The sequence below is a fragment of the Gallinula chloropus genome (genome assembly GCF_964237585.1).
Source record: "Gallinula chloropus genome assembly, chromosome: 4".
Lineage (NCBI taxonomy): Eukaryota > Metazoa > Chordata > Aves > Gruiformes > Rallidae > Gallinula > Gallinula chloropus.
The window spans coordinates 19,526,868-19,543,993 of NC_140088.1; the positions used below are offsets into that span (position 1 = coordinate 19,526,868).

The 17,126-nt window shown below is 38.4% G+C and overlaps 1 protein-coding gene across 2 annotated transcripts in view; it reads right to left on the reverse strand.

The window, feature by feature from the left end:
• PDHX (pyruvate dehydrogenase complex component X) overlaps positions 1 to 17,126 on the reverse strand; it is a 41,904-nt gene that overhangs the window by 22,993 nt on the left and 1,785 nt on the right. For both annotated transcript variants that reach the window (XM_084262938.1, XM_084262939.1), the window contains exons 2-5: positions 12,682 to 12,765; positions 11,659 to 11,759; positions 5,339 to 5,544; positions 3,311 to 3,409 (exon numbers count right to left, since the gene is read on the reverse strand). In XM_084262938.1, the coding sequence (XP_084119064.1) occupies positions 3,311 to 3,409; positions 5,339 to 5,544; positions 11,659 to 11,759; positions 12,682 to 12,765 (490 nt within the window). The remainder of the gene's footprint in view (positions 1 to 3,310; positions 3,410 to 5,338; positions 5,545 to 11,658; positions 11,760 to 12,681; positions 12,766 to 17,126) is intronic.

A 17,126-nucleotide genomic window follows, 5' to 3' on the forward strand; every position in this document is an offset into this window, starting at 1 on the left:
CAGACAAGGGCAAATCCATCTTCTGGATCAATTTTGCTCAAGGGCCTGGGTGCAGAATTTGGGAGGAGACACACCAGGAGAGCTGACCAAAGGGGTATTTCATACTCTATCATGTCATGCTCAAAATATAAGGGTCTGGAGAAGAGGAAGGAGTGGGACACCTTTGAGACAACCTACTTGGTGTTTGTCTTCCCAAGTAACTGCTAGGTAGGATGGAGCTCTGCTTTCCTGGAGATGGCTGAACAGCTGCCTGCTAACAGGAGGTAGTGAATGAATTCCTTCTCTTGCTTTGCTTGCATGCACCACTTTTACTTATTAAAACTCTCTATCTCAACCCATGAGTTTTCTCACTTTTACTCTTCCAATTCTCTACCGCATCCCACAGGGGGGTGGGTGAGTGAGCAGCTGCATGGTACTGAGCTGCTGGCTGGGATTAAACCATGACAGTGTGTTGTCTTTCCACTTCATGTTAGCCAAAATCCAAAGGATGGTAAAAATCAACTGTGCACAAAACACATGGTGTTTGAAATTGACAAGTTAAAGGTTATACACAGACCTAAAAATCAAAGGGTCCAGTGGTGCAACAGGAGATGCACAGGCTGACACATTCCTCTGGTGTCCCAATGCCCTTTCATCTGAACATCCGACGACTCAAATAACTAAAGGGGGCCTGCAAGAAAGTTGGAGGACTTTTTACAAGGGCACGTAGCGGTATGAAAAGTAGTAACGGCTTTAGACTGAATGAGGGCAGATTTCAATTAGACATAAGTAAGGTATTTCTTCTGAGTGTGGTGAGGCCCTGCCACAGGTTGCCCAGAGAGTTTGTGGATGCTCCTTCCCTGGAAGTGTTCAAGGTCAGGTTGGATGGGACTTTGAGCAACCTGGTCTAGTGGAAAGTTGGTACTACATGATCTTTGAGGTCCCTTCCAGTCCAAACCATCCTATGAGTCTATGATAATTCACAGAAGATTCTTGTAAAGGAAAAAGGTGAGCGAAGAATGTTGCACATCAGAAACTTCTAAGTATCAGACTTACTGCACCATAAACATCAAAGAAGGAATAATGGCAGCCTACGAATTGTATGTAGCATAGATCCCACTGTTAGTCTGCAGTCAATACATACACTTAAAAGGACTCAGGAAAACTGGCACAGCACACATATGTAGTGCTTTATTCGCAAAGTGAAAACACAAGTGCTTGAGCAGCTATGAGATCTCAAATCTCACTAACCTAGTGGACAGCTGATAGGAAGTTGCAGATGGGAAGAACATGGCCTTGGAATAACATTATTGGTAACTCCCCCCTCACTCATCTAAGTATGCATACTGCGTATATAAATACTTAGATCACTAGTAAATAAGATGAAAGGGCAGAAGTAGTCTGAAACAATCCACAATTCTAACAGCTCTCCCAAACACAGCATCTGAGCTGATGACTAGGAACATGGTGCAATCTTTGATGGATGTTGTGAGTTATTTTGTACTGACACATCAATTTTCTAGTATATTTCTGAAGAAAGCAGAGGATATTGCTTAAAAATCATTTTTTAAAAAAGCAGCTGTCACTTCATGGAACAAAAACAAAGAGGACAGCAATGCCAATTCAGCCTTTCACACATACATAAGAGAATGAACTATCAGCCTACTGAGGGAGTAGATTATGACAGAGAAAGCTATTAAGTGAAAGCTCCTATTGCTGTTAGAAGTTTTATAGTGAATTAAGTTTAAAGACAAAGTTGTGGGGCATGGGGGTGGGGGCAGATGATGCTTGTTTGCTTACATTAACTTTTTTTGGTTTTCTTAATCCTGCGTGAGACCTGCTCATATAGAAACTCAAGAGTTTAAAAGTCAAAAGTGAACTTGCAACACTTCCTCAAAGAATCGATTGCTGGTCTAGGAAGAGAGACCATGAGTCACACAGCAATAAAGCCTGGCATGTAACACTAATCTCAAGTTCGCAAAAAGTATTTCCCCGAGTATCTGTAGTGGCTCTCCACAAAAATCTGCAAATATTTAATTCCAAACAGAACTTAGCAGCAGAGCCTCTAGGCATCTGAAAGAGTAATACCATTTATTTCAAAACAATGGTTAAAAAACCTCAGTCGGTATCTTAAAATGAGTCTTCAAAGTCAAATCTTTTGTATGGAAAAAGCAGTTTTGAAAAAAGATTGTTCATAATTCTCAGAGCTACTGAAAAATCTTTTCTACATCTCCATGACAACCAGGGGATGTTAATTAGGAAGCTCAAAGTCCTAGAAGGTTTCCACCTGCCATAGCCCAGTAACACAACATAAATTACCATTACACTTACATAATTAGGAAAAAAACTACCTCTGATAATTTGATGTTATATAAGATATATCTATTCAACTCTTTATCTCACTTCAGCCAAAGACTACAGGAAAAAGTGTTGTGAAGAAAACAGCAGACTTTCACCATCTGCTTCTTTGGGTTCAATTCCAATGTACACTAACCTGGTTGTCTTTGAATGGAACTAACATTACAGCAGCTCACAAGGTCTGTGTAGGTGAATGATGGGATTTGTCAAGAGGAGTAATTTTACTGAGAACAAAAATAACTATTCCAGCCAAAACACTCATCTCCAGTAACATACATTTCAAGACTAAGGGTTCTGGATCTACCAGGACGTATTTTTATAAACAAGTTTCTCATCCAGGGCTTGAGTACCAATCATTACATCAGAATACTCAAAAAGTATAGTCAACTACTAGCAGCCTGATAATAACAAACTACGGGATTTTGATTTAAAGAATGTTTGTTTAAAGATAGAAAAAAAAAAGGGCTCTGGATTTCTTACCATTAACAAAAAAGGGAACAAATTAAATCCTGACAGATTTCATAACTGCACTTCAGTGGAAGAAGTAAAAAATCTGAACTCTGCAAAGAACGAAAGTTAAAATAAAACAGGCCACTGGTATTCTATTTTGACTCTGAATAGATCTCTGAGTATCAGAACTCTTGAGATCCACAGCAATACCTATCAGTGGTGCCTAGCAGTTGATAGCCACCACTAGGCTGAGCTGCAGGAAATGTGACAGCAGCTCGGATGGGGATATCAAACCAAAATTATTTTTTTTTTTAAAGTGAAAGGCTTCTAACAATATTTCCTAATCTACTCACCATATTTCGACAGGTACTTTGAAATTAACTGAGCCATGCCCCCTTAAGCAAAAAATGTAATAAAAAGTTGACTTTAAATAAAAGGACTAAATCAAGTTCATAGAAATTGCTCTGGTTCAAAGGAATAAATAATGAAATATGAGGTTGTAGTTTTACTGAAATCTACACACTCTTTAGTGAAGATTCCTCGTGGTCCAGAAGGTGTCATATTGCTTGGATCTAGCCCATGTGTCTCCAGAATGATGCGAGCTGCAGGACTTAAGCGAACCCTAAAGAAATGAGGAGTAAAATAAAATATTTTAACAGTGAAATTAACTTAACATATCTCAAGAAAAACTAGACAATATATACAATATTTCAGAATGAACACTGTCCAAAGGCTGTGATCCTAACACTGAAGTCAGACTGTGACCTTTCAAGCAAGCTTCAATGCAAGGTTGAATTTAAAAACACAATAATGACCTTAACGAGATCAAAATAGAGAGTAGAAAACTCATCTCCAAACTCATCTTACAGCAGCAACAACACATGTAGATTCTTCTGGAAAAGGGTCATCAGTGAAGAACCAAATACACTTTAAGACCAGCTTGTTACAATAACAATAAAAAATTAATTTTAGGACTGTAGACAAGAGGGCTGCTCATCTCTATTATTTGGCTAGCTGCACCTGCATCGTTAACACAGTTTACTTTTCAATTTTACTTTCTAGGACCGAGTAACAAAATTACTACTTTTTCAAAAACCAAAAGCCATACAGATGTAGTTGCATAATCCAGTATCTTCTTGAGAAGACTAAATATTAATCCTTCCCATACTCAAACATTTAAATCAGCACACACCTAAGATATAGTATAATACTAGTAAACATATCCACCATCTTGACCTAGATGTGGTATGCTCAACAGTAACATTTCTGCCTGAATTGGCAACAGTGATCAGCCACAAAGCAGGGTACATAGCAACAGAGCCCCCTGTGCAGTCTGGCATGATTTGTTTTCTGAAATGGGAAGGGGGGAAGGGATAGCTTTCAAAATACTTAGATGCAAACCATCAACATTTTCATAAAAGAAAAAACAAGTCTTTCCACAAAATCTCCAATTCATTATTTCCTACAGGAGACTATATTTGCAACACATTGAGCTTTAAGAACTGTTTGTAAGATGCTGTTGTATCTCTAATGAAAAGTTGCAGTGAAACAGATACACTTCTAACGTTCTTTGGTACTAAAATGCAAGACTTAATCCTTTCAAGGACTGTTTCCTTGGACCACCCTTCTACACAGGTAACATTTCAGCAATACTTCAATTCGCTGCCTTCCACGTGCGTGAGAAATACCTAAATGCTGATAGCACAAGTGAACATGCAAACCAGATAGAAAAGGTAGTGAGGTTTAAAAAACACCCCAAAAACCCAAAAAGACGGGAAAACAAAACAACCCCAAACCAACCAAACCCAAACAGTTTGCTAGCATATACTACCAAAACTAGTTTCCTCCTCTTTAACAGACTGTAATTTTACAGCTTTTCTTATCATAATTCACTCCAAATACAGGTTGATACTTCTTCCAAAGAAGGTACATCCTCTGATACAAACCAGTACTTTCTTGATTACTATTACCTGATTAACACTTAGAGATTAATTTACTCACTGTCTAAGATGTCTGCAATGCTTAGAGTACCCTAACACATAAAAAACCCCAAAAACTAATTAAGAGCACACAAATCCAGTATTGAGGTTTTTGCATTCCATTGTTATGAAAATAAGAATATTTTTCTAATATCAAAAGTGCAAGAGCTGGGAAGGGTTTTGGATTATGCAATTTGTTTATTTTTTTCTCCTAAAAAGAAAAGAAATTACAGGTAAACTGTAATTCATAAACTGTAAAACATAAGCATTAGTGTCCATAAACACAACTTCCTCTTAATCTAACTTAGAACCCATCGTAAGGCAATTGTATCTCAGAATAAAAAGATATCCATGAAAGGTGTTGTAATAAAACTATGTTGTTTGATCTGACTTATTTGGCTTATGAGCAAAGAAATATTCTGGGAAAGCAAGTTTTATTGCCTCATACTTACTGAAACACTCCCTTAAACTAACAGCTCAACACTAGGTAAAAAGGGACAAAAGAGTCTTCTTGGTTCAGCTCTACTGAGCTAACTAAATAAAGAGATCCATTTCGTACCAAAGAAACTTACTGCAATTTTTTAGGTTGATGTTCCAGTTTAGGAGGGGCTGAAACTGAAGGACCTGCATGAGCTGAGGTAGGTGCAGGTGCTGGAGACACCAGAGAAGATGGATCAATACCATTAGCTGGTATTTCAACTTGCTTCCAGTCCTGTCCTTCCTCTACCAGCAGACCAATTAGTGAGCCCAAGCGTACATTTCTGCTTCCTTCTTCCACCTAAATTTAAGGCAATAAGAACATTGTTACATATTGTACTGTCTAGACTAACACGACTGAAAATGGTAGATGTGAAAATTTCAGGAATAGCAATGACACTTCATCAAGAAAATAGATCTCATTTTATTCCTGCTATTAATAAAATGATTCATGACTGAAACGAATTACAGTTGCTATTATAAGGTGAGGAATATTAACATGCCCTAAATCCCATACATCTAAAATTAGCATTTGAAATCAAAGCAAGTTGCAAACTATCAAGTCCTTCCAAGAATAAAGTCACATAAGCTACTGAAAACAAATGTGGTTGCCCACTCTTTGTGAGCCAAGCCTGAAAACGTTGCTGGACACATTGAGCAGATGTCCTTTGAGGTATCAATCAAGACTTGATGATATTTTATTTTTATGAAATGGATTTAAAGTATTTGAGGATGCCAACTAAAACTCCCAAACTGATCTAAGGCTGAAAGACCCAGTCACAGAAAGGCTCACTGATAAAACAGATTTATAAAACTATATGTAATTACTATGTCACTGTCACTCAAACAGAACAGCAACTTGAAGCCAATACAAGCACAACCTACCTAAATTAATTACTGAAACATAAAAACTGGGAAAACCAAAAGAAAACAAAGTTATAAACATAAAAAATATGGAAGTTATTCGCTCTAATGATTTTATAGTGTTATCATACTTGGCACTGAACAAGGTATTTAGAAAAACAATGTTTATAAACATGACACACAGATGCTTGAACCCTATCAATGATGATGCAAAACAGATGTCCTCTAAGTTCAAAACATTCCCCATAATGTGTTAATATGAAGCACTTAATTTTTTTTTCCAAAATAACAGTAATTATTTTGGGGGGGGACATACCTTCTCTTTCCTCTACAGACTTGCACATACAACACAGAATACCTTTACAAGCAGTGCATCTACATAGTGTAACTGAATCGACCAAGAAGCACTGTGACATGCTTGTGGTGTCCTTACCACAATTCTGGTGTCAGTGCTTTACCAGTGCTATAACAACACATGCAGAAATCCAAAAGGGATGGCTGAGACTTCAGAAACATTGTAACACAACAATTAAGACTAGTTAGGCTTTGTTTATTACTCAGCATTATATGAGCATTCAAAGCCACCAATGTTGTCAACTCTCACTCTTCACAGCAAGCCAACTGTGGTTTTTCAGAGTTACGTGAAAACTCCACCATTCCCTATTTTAAAGTACAAATTTCCAGCAAAGTTTATACTTCTAAAAAGGTATTTTTTAAATAGGTATTTTTTAAAACAACATGTTTTTAAATACACAACCTTTGAAGATCAGAACTAGACAGACCAAGACAAATTGTTATCGTTTTGCTTAATTTTTCATTGCCTGCATTTGCATAGCCAAGAAGAGTCAAAAAGATGCTAACTTCTCTGACAAAGTACCAAAGCACAGATGAGCCAGAACAGGGAGAAAAAAAAAAAAGAGAGGTGATTAAGTACACAGAGAAGTCAAGTTGCCTGTGAGCTGTTGCTATTACAGCACACTGCTTTAGTCACTAAAAAACATACAAAGCATGTTCTTTCCTATACTGGGAAGAGACATAGATGCAAAATATGCTTGCTTGCTCCACAGTGGAAGTTTTATAAAAAGTAGTTGCAGTTCATACCAGATCTCATTTAGGTGATGAATGAAAAAATGGTAATGGATATTACATCCAGTTCTTAAACAATCATTCATCATCTGGTTTTGGTCCAAATTGAACTAATAACTATTTTCAGCAAAAGAAGTCAGTGTTAATTTAAAAAGCAACTCTGAAAGAATGATCACTATCCTGAAATTACTCTTCTAATACTTCCATTCAGTCATTTAAGCTTTTACTGCATTTTACATTGAATCAGATGTGATTATTAAAAGACCTATTCAGACAAAAAAATTAACATATGCATGACTATCTACTTTACTTTTAAGCTTGGTCTTTCCAAAACAATGTATGCTTACTTCATACACTCAAGAAAAAGAAACCAAGAAGGACTACAGAATCCAAATTCATTTCATCTAATGAACTTTAAAGGGGAAGAAAACAAAGTGTTAGGCAGATCGTGTGTCCGGCTCAGTTTTCCACACTGACCTCAGTCAAGATGGTGGAAAATTGTAGTTGGCATCAAAGAACATAAAATTGTTGCCTTTTAGAAAGTAAGTAAACTTCAGCCAGATACTTAAAACTCAGATGCATCAAGCTTTCTTAATTTCTCATTAACTACATCACATCTGAAACGTCCGAGTGGCCTTTGGAAGGAAAGTCTTTCCAAGTAAAAAAATCATCTCCCCAGCCACAAACCCGAAACAGTTTCCTGTTATAAAACTTACACAAACATCTACTGAACACCCAACATAGTGCAGAAATAATCACAGGATACTGCAAAAAGACACCCAAGGAACATACTTGAGCTAACAAAAGACAGTTTCCAAAATCAGATTTCTTCTGTACTTTTTAGAAGACTGGAATAAAACCCTATTTATATGCTATCCCATATTCTAGTACTTAAGCCCACCATTTCTATATTCCAAAAAGGGGGATTAAAATAATCCATTTGGTTGAAGTTGATGAAGTGACTCCATAGTTCATGTTAAAGAGCATTAATTTAATTAAAACCTATACGGTCAATTCAAGTTTCTCTCTAGCTCCATAAAAATTGCTTTTGTCAAAGTTCCAAATTAAAAGCTGGATCTCTCAGTTCACTGTTGATGCAAGAGGGGCTTCTTTTTGATCTGTTTTGGGGATGTATGGTGTGTTTTGTTCGTGGATTTTTTCCTTTTCTCTGTCCTAGCACAGTAAGGATTTTATTCAATACAGTTTTTCACTATGATCTTGGATCTTTTAGTGGCGATTTCTGTAAATGCAGTATCTTCACCCAGTTCACCACATCTCTTTAGCCAAGAATTTTCCCTTTCAAGTTTCAGTCATCTTGTTACGTTTTACTTCTCAACCTCTACATTTTTTCCACTCCCTTCTCTCCCAACAAACCAATTTGAACTAAACATTTGACAAAAGCTTTTGCGATCTATTACCCACAACAAAACAACTTCTCATAATCTTAAAATTTTATTCAAAGTTCTTCCAATTCACCCAAGTGCTTAATTATTGTGGAGAGAGAGAGAAGAAAAAGCTGCACTAGTCCACCAGCACAGAAATGAGACTCCTGAAAATTTCAAAGAATGATGAATTTGGGAGAAAAAAAAGCATAAGAAATGAAGAAACAAAATTTTAGTCCTCCCAAGCAAACCACAAGGATGGAGTCTTAGGAGGGTAACACTGAATGTAATTTACATATGTTCTTTTCTTTCAAATGAGGCATAGGGTAGCTTATAAGGACCATAAGAACTTGGAAAGTGTTGTTTACAACAAAAAATACTAACTATACTAATGACTGCCACACACAGGATCAGCAAAAGACCATAATTGTACTGCTGAAAGTCAAATATTCAATGAGCACAAATTCTGCATGTGCATTATTTAACCTTTAATAATGTGACCACTTGCATTTCCTTGATATCAAGAGCATGCAAATAGATGGGAGTTTTACTTCTAGGATGCTCCTGCTTCATTATTTTTTGTGGTCTTTCACTTCTGGTTGGATTTCTTTATATTACAAAAGGAATGAGGCAAAGAACTGAAACTGAAGTACCAAAGACAACTAAATCTTGTTTCGGAGAATAAAAATTTAGTCCTATCTGTTAACAAGTTCCTACAAAAGAGAGGGTCAAAACATTTAAAACCAGACTTGTCAAATGAATATTAATAACACATTCTTTGTATCTTGAATGCAGGACTTAAACCCCACATATGAAAGCTTGCACTTAAAGATTGTCCTGGTTTTGGCTAAGATGGTTCATCTTCCTTCTAGCAGCTGGAATGTTTTGAATTTAGAAGAAAAAAAAGCACTGTTAATACACTGATTTTTTAGGTGTTGCCAGGCGGTCAAGGATGTTTCACATTCTCACACTGGCCTGCCAATGAGAATGCAGGAGTGCCCAAGAAGATATTCGACACCACATGATGTCATGCTTAGCATATAGACAGAGGGCTGACCGAGAGGCAGCTTGGCTCAGGGAACAGCTGAGCATCAACTTCAGGTAGTGAGGAACTGTGCTCTGCATCACTTGTTTGGCACATTCTTTTATCATCTTCCTTTTCTGTCCTCATAAGACATCTATTTCAACCCATGAGTTTTAACTTTTCTCTTTTATATTCTCTCTCCTCTCCTACTTGTTGTGGGGAAAGAGGAGGGATGGGAGGAAGGGGGAGAAAGGGACATGTAAGCAAATGGTTGTGTGGTTGTTTTTTTAGCTGCCTGACAGGTAAAACCACAACAACTGCTTTGGTGTTTAACATGGGGCACAAAGGGCTGAGATAACGACAGATCTTGCATGTTAAAATTAATTCACTGTAAGCATTCATTACGTTAGTTTAATAGTTGGTGGTCAAAACACCATATTATTTGTTTCCATGATTGTGTGAAGTTACTGCTCTATTCCCTGTGGTGCAGTTCATCACCTCTTGGAGCCAGATGAGAATTCCACTGCACATCATGATAACATTTTGGCCATGAGAACGATTAGGTATGAGTAGTGAGCACCCTGTCATTTCTGTACCTTGGGCGCCATCTCCTGGGAATTATTAATAATCACACTCTCTCCTTTTCCCCAGAGATTCAATCTATGGGGGAGATGGGGAAATGCTTTCATCTTCCCTTTTCCTTTCTCCCTCAGGCTAGTTACAACAGCTACCAATAATTTTGATTATCCCTGGGATGCTCAAGCCAGGATGCTCTTATTGCCACATCTCCTGAATGCATTCCAGATTTTATAGCCTAAACAACTATTTTAAAGTATTGCCCAGAAAGCTGCCCCAAGGCTAGGTAGTGACAAGTGACAGTGCATGTGGGATAGCATGGTCAAATGCCTAAAACAGCAGGCAGCTCCAGAGTTTTGGAATACAACCCCAAACAAGTGCAGAATTCTGACAAACTAGTAGAGTATTTGGAAGTTGTTTGTTGACACCCTGAAAATTACAACAAGACACAAATCGTTGCAATGTGCTGTGACCTGGCCCAGGCCCGTTAGGCTCTGTTCAGTGCTATTCAGTATGGTCAAGAGGAAGAGGCAGTGTCTACATCTGATAACAAAATGACAGGCACTGTGGCTATTCCAACCCCAGCACCAGGCAACAATGGCATTCCAACCCTGGCAACTGGCACTTCAGCCAGTCTCACACTGACACTGTGCCACTATCAGCGGCCCCTATACAAAAGAAAAAAATAAGTGAATAGATTTTTTTTCTCTTTTGTTTAATGGAACATAGAGAACAAGAACCATCACAAGAACAGGAGCCAGAAGCAAAACGAGAAGTATTCATCAGAGTCCTCTGCAAGATACACAAAAGATTTCAACCGCCTTGCAGGTGAACATGTTATCACCTGGCTGTTATGATGCTGGGATGACAGGGACAGGAAGTGGGATGGAAAAAAACTACTTTAACCCTAGAGGCATGGCTATTTTTGTTGCAAGGAACAATAATCACAGAAGGGAACTGTTCCAGGAAAAATTCTCCTCCAGTTTCCAGCATGTAGCCCCCAGATCAACAGGAAGGCCTACTTATCATCATCTATTTTCTGTCCTATTATACTGTCTTTATCTCAACCCATGAGTTTTACTTTTTCCTCCTTTTTTATTCTCTCCCCCATACCCACTGTGGATGAAAATGAGTGAACAGCCGTGTGGTTTTAGCTGCAAGACATGTTAAAACACAGGAAAGTTACAACAGCATTTAAATACAACTGTCAACTAAGATAAAAGCCCTCTTACATTCACTATAGGAGTATGGTGCAGAAGAGTGGCATGACCCAGCTGCATAGTAATCTATCCCCTCTGCACCAAATCATGTAGGGCTATGCTTTAACAGAGAACAGAACAATTGAATTTTTAGTGAAAAGTGTATTATTCTGAAAGCTGAGCAGAGGAAAATTTAGCTATCTAAAATAGTTTTTGAAGTAATATGCTAAACATCAGTCTGAAGAGAAGTTACATTATCCTAGATAGAAATGCAGAATTCCTACCAGTATTTTAGCCAATATGCCATCATCACTTGATTCCATTGTAACCACCGCTTTGTCTGTTTCAATTTCACACAACGCATCTCCAGCATTCACTGTTTCACCTGCAAAATATAACAGAATTTAAGAATAGAATTATAGAATATCCTGAGTTGGAAGGATCATCAAGTCCAACTCTGGCTCCATACAGGGCCAGCCAAGTCAGAGCACAGGACTGAGTGCATCATCCAGACTCTTCTTGAACTCAGTCAAGTTCTGTGCTGTGACCACTTCCCTGGGGAGCCTGCTCCAGTGCCTGAACACCCTCTCTACAAAGAACCTCTTCCTAAGATCCAGCCTAAACCTCCCCTGTCTGGGCTTCATGCCATTCCCTTAGGTTCTATCACTGGTCACCAAAGAGAGATCAGTACCTGCCCCTTCACCCCCTCATCAGGAAGCCACAGATCACAATGAAGTCTCCCCTCAGCCTCCTTTTCTCCAGGCTGAAACAAGCAAGGGACTTCAGCCTCTCCTCATAACCCTTCACCATCCTCGTTCCCCTCCTCTGGGCACTCTCCACTATTTTTATGTCCCTCTTGCACTATGGTGCCCAAAACCTGCGCACAGTCCTCTAGGGGAGGCTGCTGCAGCACAGTGTAGAGCAGGACAATCCCCTCCCTGGACTGACTGGCAATGCCATGCATCATGCACCCCAGGACATGGTTGGCTTTCCTGGCTGCTTAGGCTTAGTTTAATACTTTAAATACTGCTTTAATACTTAGCTTAACCTTCCTTTCAGATTTATTTCAATATTTATCCATATTTCATGGTTAACACATACATTTTGTATTCTTTAATATAGTCTGTAACTAGGCAAAATCCTCCAGTATTATTTTGCAAAGTGGCTATTATTCAAGAAGACAGCATTCATATACCAAGCATTGTGCTTCAAAATACTAAGGTACAACCAGAAAGAATTTCTTACAGATAGAGGTTTGGGTAGCTGAAGAATTACAATTGTGTCCATTTAAAAAAGTGTTATCTTACCTTCCTTTTTCAACCATTTTACAATGTTTCCTTCTTCCATTGTAGGAGAAAGTGCAGGCATTAAAATTTTAATACCAGGCGTACCTGTAAAACAAGCACATGATTATCTAGGCTAAATACTTTTTCAGTATAATAATTTTCTCAGTTGACTGCTTAACACAAATGAAACTAAAAGCACATCAATCTGAAACTGTTAGGCAAAAGATTCAATAAGATGCTTTTTAAGCTCACATACAAGCATGCACTCTCCAAAGCATCAGGGGAAAAAAGGCACTAAATATAGAACCTATATGTTGAACAGAACAGTGGCCAACTTGAGCATGAAGCCATAAAAAATATAAAGTATTAAGCAAATTAAATTCTCTCTTAAGTAAAAATACGTTACAGAATCTTGTCATCAGATGATGACAATCTCAGATGTTCACACAGCCTCGGTTTTGATTCAGTTAATTTTTAATAGGTACCTTCTCCACAACCAAATCTTAAGTGCTTTATTAAAATATACAAACCAGTACTTCAAGTACCCCTCAGTTCAGACTGACCTACTGAACAATCCTATATGGGATGGAAGTGAAAGTTACATAACTTCTGTTCAACAGAAGTGTAAACAGAAAAAAATTCTGCAACTTGTTTACAGCTCCATGTACATGATGTATAGAATGAAAAAGCAGCTATATGATACAAAGACGTATTAGAAAAAACAAAACCAGCAGCTAGTATTGAAGTTGTGATTCCTAATTTTGCTTTTCTCCCCTCACTCCCAAAGTGCCAGAAGTTTCAAACCTGAGCCAGCTAATATCTCCTGCCTCTTATTCATCAGAGGAATATGTACTAAACCAAACCACATTTATATTTTAGGGGACTCCGCACACATGATCCTGCACATGCTTAGTTCTGTTCTATAAAGACCTTGGTCAAAATGCTATGCCACAGCCTCTCACTTATTCCAGAACACAAGTGAATGGGACAAGTCTCAAAGGCTTATCTGCTCACTTCCTTCTTGCTTGGCAGGGAAGAAGTCTGAACATACGGCTTGTCAGATAAAAGCAAGCCTAGAGGAAAGAACACATTAGACACATGTATCTCAGTCCTTAAGAGGCTAAAAATGGTGCAATCATGAGAATTGGGGTGAGAGATATTGATATATTCCCTGCTGCTGAACCATGATATGCTACAAAGAACAGCATAACTATACCCACAAATTCCTCAGAGGTATTTACCATAATTTTTCTTTCTAGTTACGCAATGTCAGTAGTATGACTACAAATGTAAGACCACATCTTCTGTCTCACAATACTTACCCTTCCTCAGGTTTCTAGCCACAGGCATGAAAGCATGAGGCCAGAGTGGAGTGTATATGTGCAGAACATAGCTAGCAAGTTGTTAGAATCCTTTTGACTCTTCAACAAAGAGTAAATACTTGTATCTTGATTATGACCACTGTCTTACTGCTGAAACGCAGTATTAAGAGTGCACAGAGGCAAAGCACACAATCCCATTCCCCCAGAGTTAAAACACTATAAAAAGAAATGGGAATTCAGAGTCCAGAATTCCTAGGTAATAAGTTTTATTAGCCTTACCAAAATCCACCACAAACACTACATTCTCCCCTCCTCCTCTTTGCCAAAAGCTGAGGAATTTTTTTCTCCCCAAAGTGAGAGATTAAAGCATGTATTTTAAATTAATAAAGCCCCCTGATCCTAGTACTCCAGACACTGTGGTGTCTCTCTTTCACTGAAACTTCTCCAATGCTTATTTACCCTTTCTACTAGGAAACTACATTTACTTTGCAGACTTGAAATGACCACCGAAAGTCAAGTTTCAGTATTTGAATCTTATGTTTCTCTGAAAAAGCTTGACAGAGATCATTACAAAGATCCTCCTCATGGGTAAGTGTCTATATGCAGATACCATGTAAATTCTTAACCATTTCTTTCCTTTGACAAGCCGAATAAATACACTGGCATTTTCAGATCTTTACAAAAGATGACACCCCAAACTCCCTAGCCCTGCAACATCACGTGCTAGACACAACTAGCTAGCAGATCACATCAGCCTGCCAATTCACTGAATCTGCTTAGTAAACCCTCACGCAGAGAGATGTAAGCAGGATATGTAAGCAGGATTCTTCTGAGGACAGGGCTCAAGATGCAGCACATTCTTTGACTTCGTAGCAGATTATGTCCCTCATCAATTGATCCTGTACACCAAAGTAATATTCTGACAATATTCAGCCAATAATGCAAGAGATACCATCTCTCGGAACTTTGAATAATAGCTGTGGGGACAAATACAAAATAGTATCTGAAAAGATATATTCAAGAGTAGTTTTGCAGCACCTGACTGATTTTTGAGGCTCTTCTTGAACTGATTATACCTGAATCTATATTCAGTTAGAGAACTGACATAGACACAAAGAAAGTATGGTGTACGCAATGGCAAAGATCAGCTCTGCTTCGTGCTCCCTTTCATCTGATACCCAGCACTAAAGCTTATTATCATAGAATCACAGAATGCTTTGGGTGGGGAGTGACCTCAAAAGTCACCTAGTCCCAAGCCCCCTGCCATGGGCAGGGACACCCATCACTAAGCCAAGTTGCCCAAAGCCTCATCCAACCTCATCTTGAACACTGCCACTTCCACAACATCCCTGGGCAACCTGTTCCAGTGCCTCACCACCCTCATAGTAAAGAATTCAACAGGAAACAAGGCTACATTTCTCCCAGTTGCTGTACTGCTTAGAGTAAGCAGGAAATGCTTTAAAAACTTAAAAATTAATCCTTCCTCCCCCTTATTACCCAACATAAAAAGGACAAGGCAAAAAAAAAAATCCTGTCACCTAGAATAAGAATGCTTCTCAGCCTTAATTCCAAGTCATAAAAGTTACCATAGTTCAGATTTCAGTGAAGACAAAGACAGAAGAGAAGCTTCAATTAATACACAATGATTTTAGGGAATTAAAAGTGTCCACCCATGTTTTGTAATTCAGTGATCTTAATACATCATGCAAATCTGACTTTCCTTTTCATTGCTACAGGATTATGAAGGAATAAATCATTACATTTGCAAAATAATATAGGTATTCAAGCACACATATTTCAGAGGTTAGGTAAAGTCATTGAATAGTAATGGAAATAATGGAAAAACTATGTAATCTCTCTTCCTGCACCACTCAAATGGATACCCCTCAAGGCAGGGATGGGGGGAGGAGGAGGCAAAGTCCCTCTCTCCCTGTAAGCGAAAATCAGGTTCATGCCCACCTGAAGAACCTGAACATACACATATAGATCTATGGGACACAACAATACGTAACCCAGAGTTCCGAGGGAACTGACTGATGTAGTTGCCAAGCCACTCTCCGCAGTATCTGAAGGGCTGTAGCAGTCAGGTGAAGTCCCCAGTGATGGGAAAAGGGGGAATATTGCACCCCTTTTAATTTTTTTTTTTTTTTAAAAGGACGATGGGGAACCACCAACCTGTCACACTCACCTCTGTGCCTGGGAAGATTATGGAACAGATCCTCCTGAAAGCTACACTAAGGCACATGGAGAACTGGGAGTGACAGTCAGCATGGCTTTACCAACAGCAAATCTTGTTTATTCAACCTTGGCAGTCTGTGATGGAATGATTACATCAGCAGACAAGGGATGATCTACTGATGTCATGTATCTGGTCTTCTGTAAAGCATTCGACACAACACACCTCATCAAATGGAGTGATATGGGTTTGACATATGGAATATTCAGTGAAGAAAGCTGGATGGTTGCATCTAGAGATTAGTGGTTAATGGCTCAGTGTCCAGATAAGAGTTCAGTGATTGGTGGTGGCCCTCAGGGGTCCATATTTGGACCAGGTACTGTTTAATATCTTCATCAATGACATAGTGGAAACAAGGGCACACTCAGAAAGTTTACAGATTACACCAAGCTGAGTGGCATGGTTGACACACCTGAGGGATGGGATGCATTCCAGAGGAACCTGGAAAACCTGGAGAAGCATGCCCATGTGAAACTCATGAGATAATTGGCATAATATAAATTACAGCCACAAATTTATGAAGCTTCTGAACTCCCAGTCACCAGACATTAATTTTAGTGCTATCAACAGTAACATTTCAATTATCTGAATAAAAAAAGAGGAATTCTTATTTCACATAAAAAGCAGCTGCTCTTTCAAAGAAAACTGTGTATACAAGAGTTTTTTCTCTTGGTAAGACTTTTTAAGAATCATGTTGAGTCTGGGCACAATGTTTCTACCGCCCTCCTTCTCAAGAGAAGAGATTCAATGTATATTTGGACTGTGTATCAAACACACAGAACAGCAGGGTTTTATGCAATGAGCAGATATAATAATATCCTAATATGTAATAGGATATTATTAAATCCTAATCTGAGAATCCCATTAACAGTAAATTTTGTACTTAAAATTTATCCAGTGTAACATTA